The following is a 15,201-nucleotide window of genomic DNA, read 5'->3' on the forward strand; positions in this document are numbered from 1 at the left end:
ATAACTGATTATTTATTTTGTTGTTGAGAATATACACTGCAGAACACACCAATTTAATAGTTTCTACATGTACTATTCAGTGACATTGATTACATTCTTTGAGTTGTGCAACCATTCTCACCCTCCCTTTCTGAGTTGTTCCCCCCTATTAACAGAAACTCACTAAGGTTCTTATCTAACCTTTTGAGTTGCTCTTGTCACTTTGATCCCATATAGATAGTTCTTAAAAGAGCATAATGGGATAACTGATTCTTTATAATACCAACCAAACACAGAACCCAGTGCTGTCGAGTCGATTCCGACTCATAGCAACCCTATAGGACAGAGTAGAACTACCCGATAGAGTTTCCAAGGAGCGCCTGGCAGATTCGAACTGCCGACCCTTTGGTTAGCAGCTGTAGCACTTAACCACTATGCCACCAGGGTTTGCTCTTTATAATAGAAAGTTAAAAAAATATTACTATGATTATGAACTACTCTATCCTATGTAATTAATCATGTAATTCATAATAACAACACATTTTTCTCTTCAGGTGCGGTATGGGTCACTAAAATATAAAGTGAAGAAGAGACCACAGGTGTACTTTTAGCCATCTGTGCTTCAAGAGTCCCAAGACAAATTATACTAATACATCAACTTCATTTTCTAACATTATATATTCAGGATTTATACATTAGTTCTTTAAATTGTGGCGGTGATAGGGTTTACTTTCATCACTTTAAGTAGTTTTTATTTCTTTAACAATCACTTCCAAATCTTGACTACTAAAGGTAGTTATGTAAAGTTTATTAATATGTATATCGAAAATTATCAAAACTCATGTTGTCTGTTTTAAATTCACCAATAACGTTGAGTGTCTGGAATATAAAATGAAAAGCAAACCCACAGTATACTTGGGAAGAGTATTTTTGTGGTTCAGGATACATCAGCCTTTATGGTATTGTCTTATAGTTTACCCGTATTTATGTTATATACATCACATGAAGGTAGTAACTAAATAGACCTCCAACCCATCAGCAATGTAACAAGGGCATAATGCAAGATGATAAAGTATGTTTTATATATTCTCTAAAGTTTTACCTTTATAACCCTTTCTGGATTTTCCACCATCAACAGAAAGTTTTTAAGCAAGTATTTCAAAACCAGGTATCCACATTGCACTTTTATTCCTAAATAGTTTTGCACACTTGAAGACTGTTTACTTATATTATGGCTGTACATTTATTTTAAATATTACTGACACTATCTTATTGTTGTTTATCACGGTTTGAAATGTCACATTAATGCCTTGAATTACATCATCTCTTTTCCCGTGGGTTTCATTTGTTAAATTTGTTTGATTTTAGTAATACGAAAATACAGCTAATTGTTCGATTTTAACAATTTTTAATTACCTCCTTTACAAATAAGAAATGATTTTAAACATTAACCAATTTTACATACTTAGCTGTACATTGTAGTTGAATTTAAGATGTTTTTGTTAACATTGGTTACATTTTCAGCTTTTAAATGGCAGCTTGTGAAATAGAGTCAGACGTAGGTATAGCACTTAGGTTTCTTCTAGCTCACGGCTTTGCCCAACAGCCAACCCACTTCACAAGCCCGGCATCAGATGTGCCGCAGGCTTACAAACCTGGCATTAACCAGAATCGTTTGAATCACTTCTCTCCTGGCTGAAATAATTTCCTGAAGTTGAGTGCCAACGCAAAATACATATGAGAAACAATTAGAAAAATATAATTTTTTTTTTAATCTAAGGGATTTTGAGTTATTGAACTTTGAGACTCTTAGATTAATTACATTGGTAACTATGCATTATGAACCCTAAGTGAGTATATTTTGGGTGATGGTTTTAGTGATCGGTAATCAAATTTGTGCAATTATGCTTACTCAGATAATTTACTTATCTGTTCTACTTGTTTGTCCAAAAGAAAAAAAAAGTGAGAAAGATTTGTGGGATCTTGATCTTTCTACCTTTTAAGAAATGAAGCCAGCTGGTAATGTATATTCAGGACCTCTTCAGAGTATTAACTGAGAAGAAAATGTTTCCTCAGGAGTACCTTAGTATAGAATCGACTCAATAGCAACTGTTTATTTTATTTTATTTAGGATAATTCATACATTGCCTTTTGATCCTGGCTTTAAAATATTTTCTAGCTTATCTCATTCTTGATACATAACACCAAGTAAAAATTCATTCAATTTCTTTTCCCCTCAAGTTTAACTCTGTGAATAACTTTATCAGCTTTACCTTGACTAATTTTTCGCCTCTTAGTTTCTGGAAAAACTCCTTAATTTCTGTTCAAAATTCCTGTAGTAATTTTTCGTTATAAACTCTTGGAAGAGAGTTTTATCTATATTGCCTAGATCTAGCCTTTTCAGTAGGAGTCCCTGGGTAGTGCAAACAGCCAATGCACTCGGCTGCTAACCAAAAAGGTTGGACGTTCAAGTCCACCCAGAGACACCCCAGAAGAAAGGCCTGGGGATCTACTTCCAAAAAACAGCCACTGAAAAACCCTATGGAGTGCAGTTCCACTCTGACCCACATGGGGCCACCGCGAGTCACAGACTACTCGATGGCAGCTGGCTTTAGACGTCTCAATATAAATGCTCGCTAGCGTGCTATCTTTTCTGCAAAAAGGCAGTGTCATCTCAAATTGTGTGATGAGATAATGAGAGTGACTTTGTATCAAGAACAGTATCTGTGGGGGCTGATTTACACCATTGTATCTTTTTCAAGTCTACTCTCCGTATCAAATCTTTAATCATAGTAAACTCATAAATACTATTTTTAATTGGAGCAATTATCGCTCTACATTTCTAGAATCAAAATATTTCATCAAACGTAACACCAGTCAGGAAGAGGTAGTGCAAGTCTTGTTTAACTCTGTGCCCTTCACACTTCACAATGCTTCTTGATATATTTTTGTGGCATCCTTCTGCACATTTGATGTCATTTTGGTGTTCTGTCATTTCCTCTTTCTCCTCTTCTCTCATGGCTTAAATTTTAGTTCTTCTCCCTCATGTGTGTTTTAGCATGTCATTTCCTTTGTACTTTGTATACAGGCTTATATACTTTATTTTCTTCTAAGGCAGGGTAGCTCTTTTGCCTTTCTCTCTTTTTAAGTCTCCCGGTTTTAAGAGAAGTTAAGTTATCCCTAGAGCCACAGTGCCTTGCTTTCCCCCCACCATTTCTTGCATGGGCATCACATCCACAAGCGTATTTATGATCCTGTTTGGTAGCCAGTTAATGTATCTAGAAACTGTAGCTGGTGTTTTGTTTTATTTTATTATATAGTCTTTCAACTTGTTCATTAATATTAGCTATTTCCAGAGTTTGTTTAGAAGTAAAAATTGATCCATTCTTTACCATACTTATTCTGGTATGAAAATGAGCCAGAAGCAAGCTTCAATGCTAAGTAATTAATTATAGTAACCCACCTAAGTCCTGCGTAAGGTCCCCTCCATACACTTCACTGTATATATGGATTTTGGCAAGAAAGTGATACTGCCAGCATTTTTTCATAATAAATACTTGACTACACTGATGGGTAGAACAAAATTATTATTAAAGTGTTTTCAGGGAACATAATCCATATGTCACCACCAAAGATTTCTGCAGTATTATAATGTAAATATTCCAAATTTCTGTAAAATCTTGATTGGATAAAATGTGTTTTTCTACCTTTATTTTATTTTGTCCTGAAATAACACAGTTTGTGCTTTTGGAAAATGCTTGAAATTTTGTGTTGTTAAAAAAACACTACTATCTTATATTGCATATCAGTAATTTATATTTTTAATTGGAATGGACTAAATTTTCGTCTCAATTATCTTTTATCAGGAAAATTAAGGAAGTATTATGTAATTGAAAGCAATTTTCTCTGTTTTCTCTGGTGTTGGTAGGTTCATTTGCAAAGCAGTTAGGTAAATTTTGAGATCATTGTTATTGTGGGATACTGTGTATCCCACAGTAGATTAAAATTTTCTGAAAAGAAAGTACAGCTTTTTTCCCTTAAGCGTTTTTTAACATTTAATCTTGTACTAGTATCTTGCAAATTTAATGTATATTAACTGTTTATTTTTTAAACACTGACCATAACGTTTTCTCTTCTAACACCTTTTAAATCTGTTAACTTTAACAATTAAGAAAAAAGTTTTATAAACTGTTAATCCCTTTGTAAAGGCTGTATCTTTAAGCCCAGAATGTGGATGATTTTACAAGTGTGTTTTTTGAAAACTTTAATATGAAAATAAACTCATTTTATTAGTGGCAACTTGTTTTTTTTTTTTTTTTTTTCTTGTGTCAGAGTACATATGTTGGATTCCATGAATTGGTATTATTTATTACTGAGTATGTCTTGATTAGTTAATGGACAACATATGTACAAATTACAGAGCAAATTATAAAAATCACATACTTTCTGGAATGCTCATCCATAGGATTACAAAAGAAACACTGAATTGTTAAATTTCAATGTTGGAAAGACAGGAACAGCAATAGCATAGACACCCTAGCCATCCATTAGGATTGGTTAACTGTCTCAGGCATAAAATAGAACACAAAATTCACATTTACCTATCCCAGGAATGTTCTGGGCTTCCATCTGTTTTAAAGTCAGACATTTGTCTGTCTCACATTTAAGCTTTAGAAAGAAATCCTATTTCTACAAAAATTTCTTTGTATTCCTTCATTATGACATAACCCAGTAAAATATTGCCAGGCAGCATTTAAAATGGCTTTATATTTTCATTTTTATTATGGGGCGTATCTTTGCGATGGTTCAGACAGGTTAGAAATGTAAATAAAAACTCGAAAGAACACAATGAATACATGAACCGCAGCATTTTTTTCAGTGTTTTATTCGCCCTTTAAGTGGTTGACTGTTCCTGAGAAAGATTTATGGAATGAAAATCCTGTCAGAGACTGATTCAGTGTTCCCTGGAAAACATTCTGCCCTCTCTTACCTACCCGTCAATAATCTAGCCTTGAGACACCCTCCTCATAATCTGGCTGTGGTAATGTTTTTAAAATTGATTTTGTATAAGATAATGCTTTTAATTGAATTTTTAAAGCACAAGATTGGTAATTGTAAGTGTAGGTTACTAGATAGACAGTACTCAACAAAAGCAGGATAATCACCACGCTCACTTTTTGTTTTACCTGGCAATCCCAGATAAAGGGCAAGGGGAAGGAGGAAGGAAGGTATAGTATTTTGGCATTGTGTATAAATCAAATTAACATGAATATTTTTTCATTCAAAAATATTCATTGAGTGCCTACTTTGTACAATACACCATATGTTTCTGCACAATACCTACACCCAAGTAGGAAAGCATAGCAATTAATTTAAGATAAATCATTCTTGCTTTTAAAAAGTGGGCTCACTGTTACCAAATCAATTTTTGGATTATTTGAGTATTATTTATACTTGGATTTATTCTAGGTTATTAAATAGTTTACTTGGTTTCTATCAGATTTTTTTTCTTTTCTTTTTTTTTTTCCCCCTTAAATCCTGATTCTCTTCTTTCCCTTACATTCTATGTCCAATACATTAGTTACTCCTTTGGGGTCTTTCCAAACTACATGCCGAATCTGACCATGTAACTCACTCCGCTGCAACTTTCCCTAGTTCAGGTCACATCATCTCGCGCCTGGAGTAGTCAGAGCATAACTTTTATTTAAGGCAGAATTTCTTGAAACATTAATAGTCTTGCAAATTTGTCAAGATGACTCTTAAACTCAGGTCCCCTAGGATCCTCACAGGGTCTCATCTTTAAAACTGGTGTCTTTAGGGAATACTTATTTCAAAAAAGGATTGTGGGAGAGAAGGGAGGTGAAGAGAGGTAGATGCTTTTGAATATCAGCCTTGGAAGAGAAAAGCAATGCTGAGAATAGGACCAGGTCGATGAATAGAGGAGTTGAGGAAGCCAGGGTAGAGTGGCTGGCTGAATTCTGACATGTTCTGACGTGGTGGCATCTCAAAATATTGGGAAATAGGTTGGGATCTATGTGGAGATTTCTCCCTCATCATTGCTAGGCCTAATTTAAGTTACTCGAAATTTGAGGGCTACAATAATAGATTATGGTAGTGCCAGAAGTCAGTAGTAGTTATCCTTAACATTAAATTCCAAAAGAAACTGTTTACCTTGAAATACAAAGTCTTGTGACTAATTCAGTATGTAGAAATGTACCAATCCTGGGTTTTATTAGTTTATCTTAGAAAGCAAGGGAATATTGGAGCACATGGTTGATTTAGAAGAAGAAGAATTGTACATTACAAGGCTCCCGATGCCCCTTGTATTCAGTTGTGATAACTAATGTGTATCTCAGTTTGTCTTCACATTTTGGGAAGAGTTAATCATCCATATTTTACAAATGGAAGACTCTAGGCTCCATAGTGACCAACCTAGGGTGCAACCATAATCTTTGTGACTTCAGGCTCTGGGTTGCTAATTCCACTAACACTAGGTTATTTCTGAGATCACAGGATGCTTTAAAAGCTAACTGAGAAATGATTCGTACCAGGCTACCTATGCATTACACAAAAATGTCACATTTTTATCAGAAGATTAAATGTAGGAAAATTTTTGAGTCATTTGAAGTTCATAGTAGATTTGGCTCTTAAAGTAGTAAGGGGAGAAAGGGTGCTTTCGAAAAGGATAAAGAGAATAAAGGCAAATAATTTACTATTGGCTGAGACAAACAGGAAGAAGAGATATGAATAGAGGATGTAGCTTAAAAGGGAGGTGTATCCTCTCAGGAAGAGCTTTCCTTCCTCGCCTTTCCACCAGCATTTGTTCCATGGCTTCCTCCCTTCAAACCACACCTTGTAAACCCTTTTATGTCCTCTGTTCACAAAAAGAATTTTCATGTGTTGCTGCATACTGGGTTTTAACTAATAAAACACATACATACAAAGGACCAAGTGCTTGTTTACCCAGGAGGTGAACTTTTATTCAGCCTTTAAGCTAGAAGTGAGTACAGTTAGGATATATAGCAGGAGACAGTCACCATATGTTAGGTTGTAGGAAAGTGGAGCTGTATTGTTTATAGTTTACAACATGTATAAAATTAAATCTAGCAGGGGGCTCCCAGGGAGGTAAATTAGAGAAAGGGAAGACAGAACTCTTTTTGCTATATTCTGAAATGTTAATGAGAAAACAAACAAAAAAAATGTTTTTTAATAGTTATTTAATATTAACCCATTTGTAGAAGTTGTGGCCTTTACAATCCATTTAAAATCTAAAATTAGAAAAGACATTGATGATGGGGGGAACTAAATTTTGCAAACTTACTGAAGGAAAAAAAAAAAAAAACCTTTCAGAAAAGCAGCGATAAATAAACTGCCAAAGCGCAGAGCGAGGTTATGTGAGATCAAGCTGATATTTGACCCGACAGTCTCAAGGCACATTAGGCTGCAGCAAGTAATAATTGCTTCCTCATTTAGATTAGACAGTGCCTCCTCTCTGCAAGCTGCTCTCCTCTAAATAGATTGTAGAGTGTAATTGAAACGAGTTACACGAGGGAAGTGGAGTGACCGATTCCTCAATGTGTGAGCGCAGAGCTATGGTAACCTCTTAAGCCTGGCCATCATCCTGTTCCTATTTAGGGAATCCGCAGGGCAGTGGGTGTTGAGTGCAGTCTGCAGTTCGCCAGCTTTATTGTTTAGACTTGAAGGGAGGTCACATGCCCTCTTTGAGGGAGAGGTTTATGGGCTCTCTCTAATTAGCAGCACCCTCCACCAGACAGACTGTTGGCTCTCGCCCAAGAATGGGGTTTGGTAGCAGCCACTGATGAAGGAGAAAACAAGGTTATTTACCCAGCCTGTGACTGTAGTTCTTGGCACAAGTTCTCTCTTTACACTCAGACACGTTTTCCTTTTGTTCCAACTTGCCTTTGGAATTCTGAGTAGGGCTTTAAGGGAGGGAATTTACTGGTGTAAGCAACCCGTATGTTGGCCTCGGATACTTTTTACTATTCTGGGGCCGCATGGTTGAACGCCGTCGATTACCAAAAAAATAAAAAATAAAAAGCAACGTAGTCCAAGCGTTGCTTGCAAATGTGGATGTTTGAGTACATGCCCACACACAACCTCAGAAAAGGAAGTTTAATTTGCAACGTCTATAAAATAGTGACAGTTGTACGTTAGGACACGTAGAAATCCCAGCGGTAAAATGTGATTGGGTTCAGCTATTACCCGAGTGTTAAAAGAGAACCGGGAATATATTTGGCTTGTGCTCTTCTGTCGGTTCTGTAGGATGGTGGATTAAGCTGATACAAATGCTTTTTGGTTGATTTAAACCAGATGCTCCGACTATTTTTGTCCCGTTGCTGGCGCAGCTGCGCTCGCTGTAAGAGGCAATACTGCCTCCCCCGGCCGTCCGCCAACTGCAGGGGAAGGAGCCTCGTCTCCACCACCTACCTCGGCCATAAAAAGCTTTCAAGTCCCCTTTATTATTCCAGGCACATTCCAAGGGAGTTAAGTCACAAGGTTCACTTGGTTTTTTTCCCCCGCCCTGAGCTGCCCGTACCAGGTGGAATATGACCTCCAACTTCAAATATGAAATCTATAACCGGTCAAAGAGCGCTTCAGTGCAGGCCCCCACATGCAACCCTACTGTAACTTCTCCCCCCACACCTGGGTTTTGCTGGCTTCGCAGCTGGACTTCCACGAACATGACTAGGGTCTCGCCCGGACAAAACATGAGGATTTTCTTTTGGGAATTCTGTAGAGCTGCTTTTTTACCCCTGCTGGTTTGAGAGGCTCCAAAGGCCCCTCGGGCTGAGGCAAGATTGGAAACTTTCAGGCAGTGCGTCCCAGAGGACTAGGGGGCAAAGGCGGAGAGCCCAAGGGGATGAAGTTCCGCCAGCTTTGAAGTCAGCTGGGAGGGAAAACTCCCGGTCCTCCCACGCGCCCGCCCAGACTCGCCGGCCGCAGGGCTCCGGGCGGGGGAGCGCACACATCTGGCCGCCCAGGAGGCACATCTGGAGCGCTAAACCCTGCACCCAGATGTTCAGAGGGCCGGGGAGTCCAAGAACTCTAGAGGCGGGGATACTGCGGCTGCGGCTCCTCCCTCCAGCCCAGGCAGCCCAAGTCCAGAGCCGGTAGGCGCCCCCGGGGAGCGAGCTGAGCCAGTCCGCGGGTTAGGGTGTTGAGGAGGGGGCGGGGCTCCAGCCGGGGTTGTTGGGGTGCTGGGGCTGCGCTGGGGTGACTGGGAAGCTGGAGAGGCGGAATGCTAGACGGATACTGGGTCTTGCCTGTAAACGGCAGTGCCTCGTCCCGCCACGTCACCGAGCCCGCCCTATGGCGTGGGATATTATAACCCAGGTCTCCAGGAAGGGGTGGCAGGCGGAGGGGCCGACAGGGATGCTTCCTGGGGGGAAGGGGCGCGCTCCTAGTGGGTCCCCGCCCTCTGCTGCTGCGCAGAGAAGCAGGCTTTTCCTCAGGCGGAGTCACTCTCCCTTTGCCTCCCCTACACTTTCCCGGGATGGGGAGAACCGTCATCTCAGATGAACCGGGCCCTCGACCCATGCTCCTCTTCATCGCCCTCCCCCCAGCCCGCTACCCGGAGAGGGAGAAGCTACAAGTGCCCTCTGGACTTTCTGGAAAACCTGAGGTTGTCGGAAGAAATCTGCGCGCCCCTGGAGGTTTGCGAGCAGTTTTCACGTCTCGCTAAGCAACAGTGTTTGCCTTAGGAGACAGGGCTGTTTCCAACAGCCTGTGTCTGTTGGATGCTTCATTCTGAACAAACCGTTACCATTCTATTTGTTTAACCAAGGCTAGGGCAGACCATGTTTTTACTTAAAAGCTGTCCTTCATCCAAGTTGTCCTTAGATTTTCATCTCAGGGTATCATAATGCCCCAGGTTGTTGCTCAAATGTTTTGGGATAATTTAGAAAACCAGAGGGGGGAAATATCCTAAAAGAAAAAGCACAACCGACAGGAAATTATGTTAAAATGTGTTCGTTCCTTTTTTTATCTGGTAGCCCCAGTATTGCATATTCTCCCTCCAGCAAAATAAAATAATTCCATTCACTACTCTGTCTAATTTATGGCAAATCTGCCCCATTAGAGGCAAAGTGTTTGCATGGGCCTTCTAGTCTACCTTGTTTATCAGCTGAAACTCTGAACAAGCTTTAGCTTCCTCTCCCAAAGACTATCAGGCTTTGCTGAGAATAATCAAAAGAGAGGGCATTAGATGCTCCCAGTACAGTGTTCGAACGTCTTGCATTGCATACCTCTGTGACCTGTGGCAAATTACTCAACCTCTTGATGCTTGGTGCCTCAGTTTCACCATTTCTAAAATGTAACTGCACCTATAACGTTGTTATTGTCATTAACTGTTGGTCAAGTTGCAAGGTCTCATGGCAACACCATGTACAACTGCTGCCCAGTCCTGAGCCATCCCCACGATGGGTTGGGGATCTGATTGTTGTGATCCATAGGATTTTCACTGGCTGATTTCCAGAAGATCACCAGGCCTTTTTCTTGTTTAGCCTGGAAGCACCACTGAGACCTGTTCAACATCATGGCAAAACCCAAGCCATGGGGGCTGCCCATGAGATGCACTGACTGGAATCGTACCCAGTTCTCCTGCATGGAAGGAAAGAATTCTACCACTGAACCGCCAATACATAGAGATGGTGTAAGGATTATGGATTAAATGAGGTCATTCAAATCAAGTGCTTAATACAAAGCCAGGCACATAGGAAGAATTTGATAATTGTTAATATTACTATTAACGTAAGCAGGCTCCGTTTAGCACCAAAATAAAAGTTGTGCGCTACAGCAGTACAGGTGGAAAAGATAGCCTCCTGAGGTCACTCCTTTAAGAATACGAGTTTTAACACATCTGTTAAGCAATCAAAACTAGTAACTCTCTAGTCACATCAACCTTTGCCCTGTCAGAGCTTTCAGTCTATTGAGGGGCTATTGAATGAAATAATAATGATGCATAGGCTTTTGTCAGAATGTGGCTTTTTTAAAACAGGAATTTGATTTCTGGGTTTCCCCTTACAACCACTTTCCAGAGAAGACCACTCTTTGAGAAAATTTCACTCGGTATTAACAGATGTGTGTCAGAAACATCCCTTTCTTTTATTCTTCCTTATTCTGCCCATCTTCTCCCTTTGCTAATTATAGAGGAATCTGATTAGAGCAGCCCCTGTATCAAATGAAAATGTGGGACCATATAAGGATTTTAGATAGAGATAGATAGCTGCCATTGAATCAATTCGAACTCATGGCGACCTTGTACAACGGAACAAAATGTTTGCCCGGTCCTGCAGCATTCTCAGATCACCATGTGTTTCAGTCTATCACTGCAGCTGTTATGCCAGTTCATCTCACCAAGGAGCTCCCTTGCCCTTACTGGCCCTCTGCTTCACCAAACGTAATGTCTTCCTCCAGCAGTTGATCCCTCCTGGTGACATCCAAGCAAGGGAGTCAGACAGTGTTCTGCTGTCACCTATAAGGTTTCCATTGGCTAACTTTTAGAAGTTGATTGCCAGGCTTTTCTTCCTAGTGAGTCTTTCTGGTCTGGAAGCTCCACTGAAACTTGTCCACCATGGGTGACCCTGCTCATATTTGAAGTACCAGTGGCATAACTTCCAGCGTCACAGCAACATACAAGCCACCACAGTACAACAAACTGACAGATAGGTGGTGGGAAAACTTTTTGATGAGCATAAAGCATAATTCTGAAAAGGTCGGGGCAACTGTTGGATCCTATGTGAGTCTTTTAAATTCTCTGAGAGCAGTACTAAACTAAAAAGCCAGGTAAAGTACCTCTAACCAGGTAAATACTAACATATTTCTATACATATAATGGAGACATTCATATTATATGCATTTAAAATTTATAAGATGCATATGTGTTTATAGTATATCAATAGTATAGTTCCTATACAACACCAATCCCCCCTTTAGTAACTTTTTCCACCACCTGCAAAAGGATAGAATTCCACCCCCACCCCGCAGCCATTACTATGGTTTGAGGGGTGACTTTTTAGCAGAGGAAAGGACTTGGAACTGAAGGTGACCATGGTTCTGGCTGGAAGAAAGCAGTGCGCCCTCTTGTGGACCTCCTGTCATGTTACCAAGAAAATCCTCCAGAAATGAAAGACTGTGACCCCTCTGTCATGGCCCCAGTCCCAGTTTACCTCAGGATATCTCCCATGTGTTTTTCTCTCATCACTCTCCCCCAAAAAATATTTTCCAAATAATAACATAGTTCCCTCTCCATCTCCCTAGATTCTTCTCCCTCACACCCCATGTCCAATCTACCAGCCACTCCTCTCAGGTCTAATTTTTAGATATCAATGTGGATGTAGATATGGGTATATCCCAAACTCCATCCCTTCTTATTACATCCTGTACTAGCGATCTAGTTCAAGTCATCATCATTTCTTCCCCAATCTACTTCAATAACCTCCTATTTTCCTTCCACTCCCCTACCCTAAATTTCATTCTCCACACAGTAGCAAAAGCCATCCTTTTAAAATGTAAATGAAATCTGCTCACTTTCCTTTTCAAAATCCACTTGTAGTCTCTCGTCAGATTTGGAATAAAATCTGCACACTGAACCATGGCCCACATGATCTGACTCTTGTCTAATTCTCTTACCTCATGTTCCGCCACAGTCTTCCTTGCGCATTCTTCTCCAGTCACACTGGCCTTCTCCATGTTCCTCAAGAATGTGAAACACACTCTTGCTTCAGGTCTTTTCACTTGCAGCTTCCTCTGCCTGAGCTATCGTTTCCCCTCAACCCCCAGATCTTGCATGACTTCCTTCCTCATTCAGATCTCTGCTCAAATGTCACCTCAGAGAAGACTGATCATCATCCCATCTAATATGGATACAACATAGCCATAGCCACTCTCTAATCAATTACCCTCGTTTAGTTTCCTTCATATCTCTTACCAAATCTTTTAAGTTTTTTTTTAACCTGTTTAGTTGATAATTGCTTGTCTCACCTCTGAAATGTATGTTCTATGGAGGTAAGTACTGGGTCAATCTTCTTCTGCAAAGCGACTCCAGTCTAAAACAGTGCCTGGCATGTCAAAAAAAAAAAAAAAAAGCACCCAGTAAATATATCTTGAATATGAAGACCTTAATGAATGAAGAGAGACTCATACTTAGAGCAGCAGTGGGGAAGCAAGGTCTCTCTCAGCCAACCTGAGCTCAAGAAAATTCCATTCTTCCCCAGTGTGATTGGCTACTGCTCCAAGATGGACACCAGCTATAAGAATGTGGCCATAACTTGCATGTATATAAGTATGTGAATCAATCTGTATTCATTCAATTTGAGAGAGAGAGAGACAAAGTAAACAGTTATGAGTAATTCTGTTTACTGTTTTACTTAGTAAGTGTATACACTGGAACAGGGGCAGATTAACCGGTAAGCAAGGTATACACTGGCTTGCATTGAGCAAGGTACTCACAGGCTTAATTGTATTTACTTGCTAGTTGTGGTGATCAATTTCACATGGGTTTCACCACATCCTTGATGTAGTGGGAGACAGGTGAAATTGTGCACTGTAAATTGGTGGGAAGGCACAATTGGGCCCATGCTTATTGGGTAATCTGGCCCTGCACTGGAATAGCATGAGATGGGAAACATGAATCTGTTCTTCTCTGTCACTCTCAGTTCCCCCTTCCTTTTCATAGCGTAAACAGTTTGTCAAGCTGGGTGTTTAAAAGATGCACCATGACCCTCAAATGCAAGGCAGTTGGGTAATGAGTTCTAATCCAAGGTCCACCACGGTAGTCTATGACCTTGGGCAAGTTACTTGACTTCTTCTCAGTTTCCTCATCTGTAAAATGGTGATAAGAATAGTGGCTCCTTTATAAGATTGTTATGAGGATTAAATGAATAATATTTGTAAAGTTCTTAGTGCCTGGAACATAGTAAGTTATGTATATTTTTTAATAAACTATATATTTAAAACACTTGACTATACTGATTTTCTCCTTTCTTGAAGATTTTATATCATAACATACTGTTCCTCTGTAATTGGCACTGGAGTTTTCATTATGATTTTAGATCAGTAATTTTAGTTTTAGTGCCAAGCACAATGATGATTTTACGGCCATTTCTGCTCTAGTATTTATGCTTAGCCATCAGTTCCATTTAGGCCAAAACATCCATAATTTTGCAAAAAGAAAAAAAGAACCTGCATATTTCGGGGTCATCCACCATATTATGGTTGAATAAAAGATGCTCCTTACTTTTTAGTTCTGTAAACCTTTTTTTTTTTTTTTAAATAACTCTGGTGGTGCAGTGGTTAAGTGCTTGGCTGCTAACCGAAAGGTCGGCAGCTGGAACCCATGAACCACTCCATGGGAGAAACATGTGGCAGTCTGCTTCCATAAAGATTTACAGCCTCGGAGACACTATGGGGCAATTCTGCTGTGTCCTACAGGGTCACTGTGAGTTGGAATCGCCTCGATGGCAGTGGGTTTTTTTGAAAGCTTGTTTTGGCCAGCTTTTCTATAACATAATATTGTTATTTGGTAGTTCAGTGTCAGTCAGCCCTATAGGAAAACAAACATCAGTGCTTTTCCTAAACCTGTGTGCCAAATTGTCTCTCAACCAGGGGAGTTGGGCAGATCGTCTTTGGAAGACTCCTTAGCTCTATTTTTCTGTGGGTTTTTTTTTTTTATGAAAATAGCTTAGAAATGAGAGGTTCAGGATTTAACACTGTGTTAACTGTGCCTGGCTGCTCTGTGAATCATGGACAATTGAGATGTTTTAAACTCTGCTGTGTTACCTGGAACAAATCAGGTACACATTCAGGTTCATCAAGAATAAAATCTGTTTGAACTGTGAATAGGCTGCCAGCTCCTATCTAGGCTCAACATTGCGTCAGGGCCTCTCGTGAAAGGGTTAGAAACACTCTTCCCCCTAATGTTTGTTAAAATCTCCTTCAGGTTACTCTACACATGATACATTAATAAGCACATCTCATGCAGTCTTTACCTTAGTTATAATACCATTATTCATGCATTCATTCATTCAATAAATATTGACTGAGGGCTTAATGTATGCTAGGAATCATGCTAGTGCTGGCCACTTGGTTGCCCAAGCTAGAAACCTCTGAGTCATCTTAAATACCCTCCTTCCTTCACTCCCCACATATTTGAGCAATCAACAAATTGGTGGCAGTACTGCCTTCTAAATATCTCTTGAATTT

General features: G+C 39.8%; 1 protein-coding gene across 1 annotated transcript in view; it reads left to right on the forward strand.

Moving 5' to 3' along the window:
* The window catches only part of REEP3 (receptor accessory protein 3), an 87,729-nt gene extending 80,404 nt beyond the window's left edge, over positions 1–7,325 (forward strand). The window contains exon 8 of the mRNA XM_064269628.1: positions 534–7,325. Coding sequence (XP_064125698.1) covers positions 534–590 — 57 coding nt within the window. The 3' untranslated portion in view covers positions 591–7,325. The remainder of the gene's footprint in view (positions 1–533) is intronic.
* Positions 7,326–15,201: the final 7,876 nt, after the last annotated feature.

This window comes from Loxodonta africana, chromosome 16 (genome assembly GCF_030014295.1).
Source record: "Loxodonta africana isolate mLoxAfr1 chromosome 16, mLoxAfr1.hap2, whole genome shotgun sequence".
In the NCBI taxonomy this organism is placed as follows: Eukaryota; Metazoa; Chordata; class Mammalia; order Proboscidea; family Elephantidae; genus Loxodonta; species Loxodonta africana.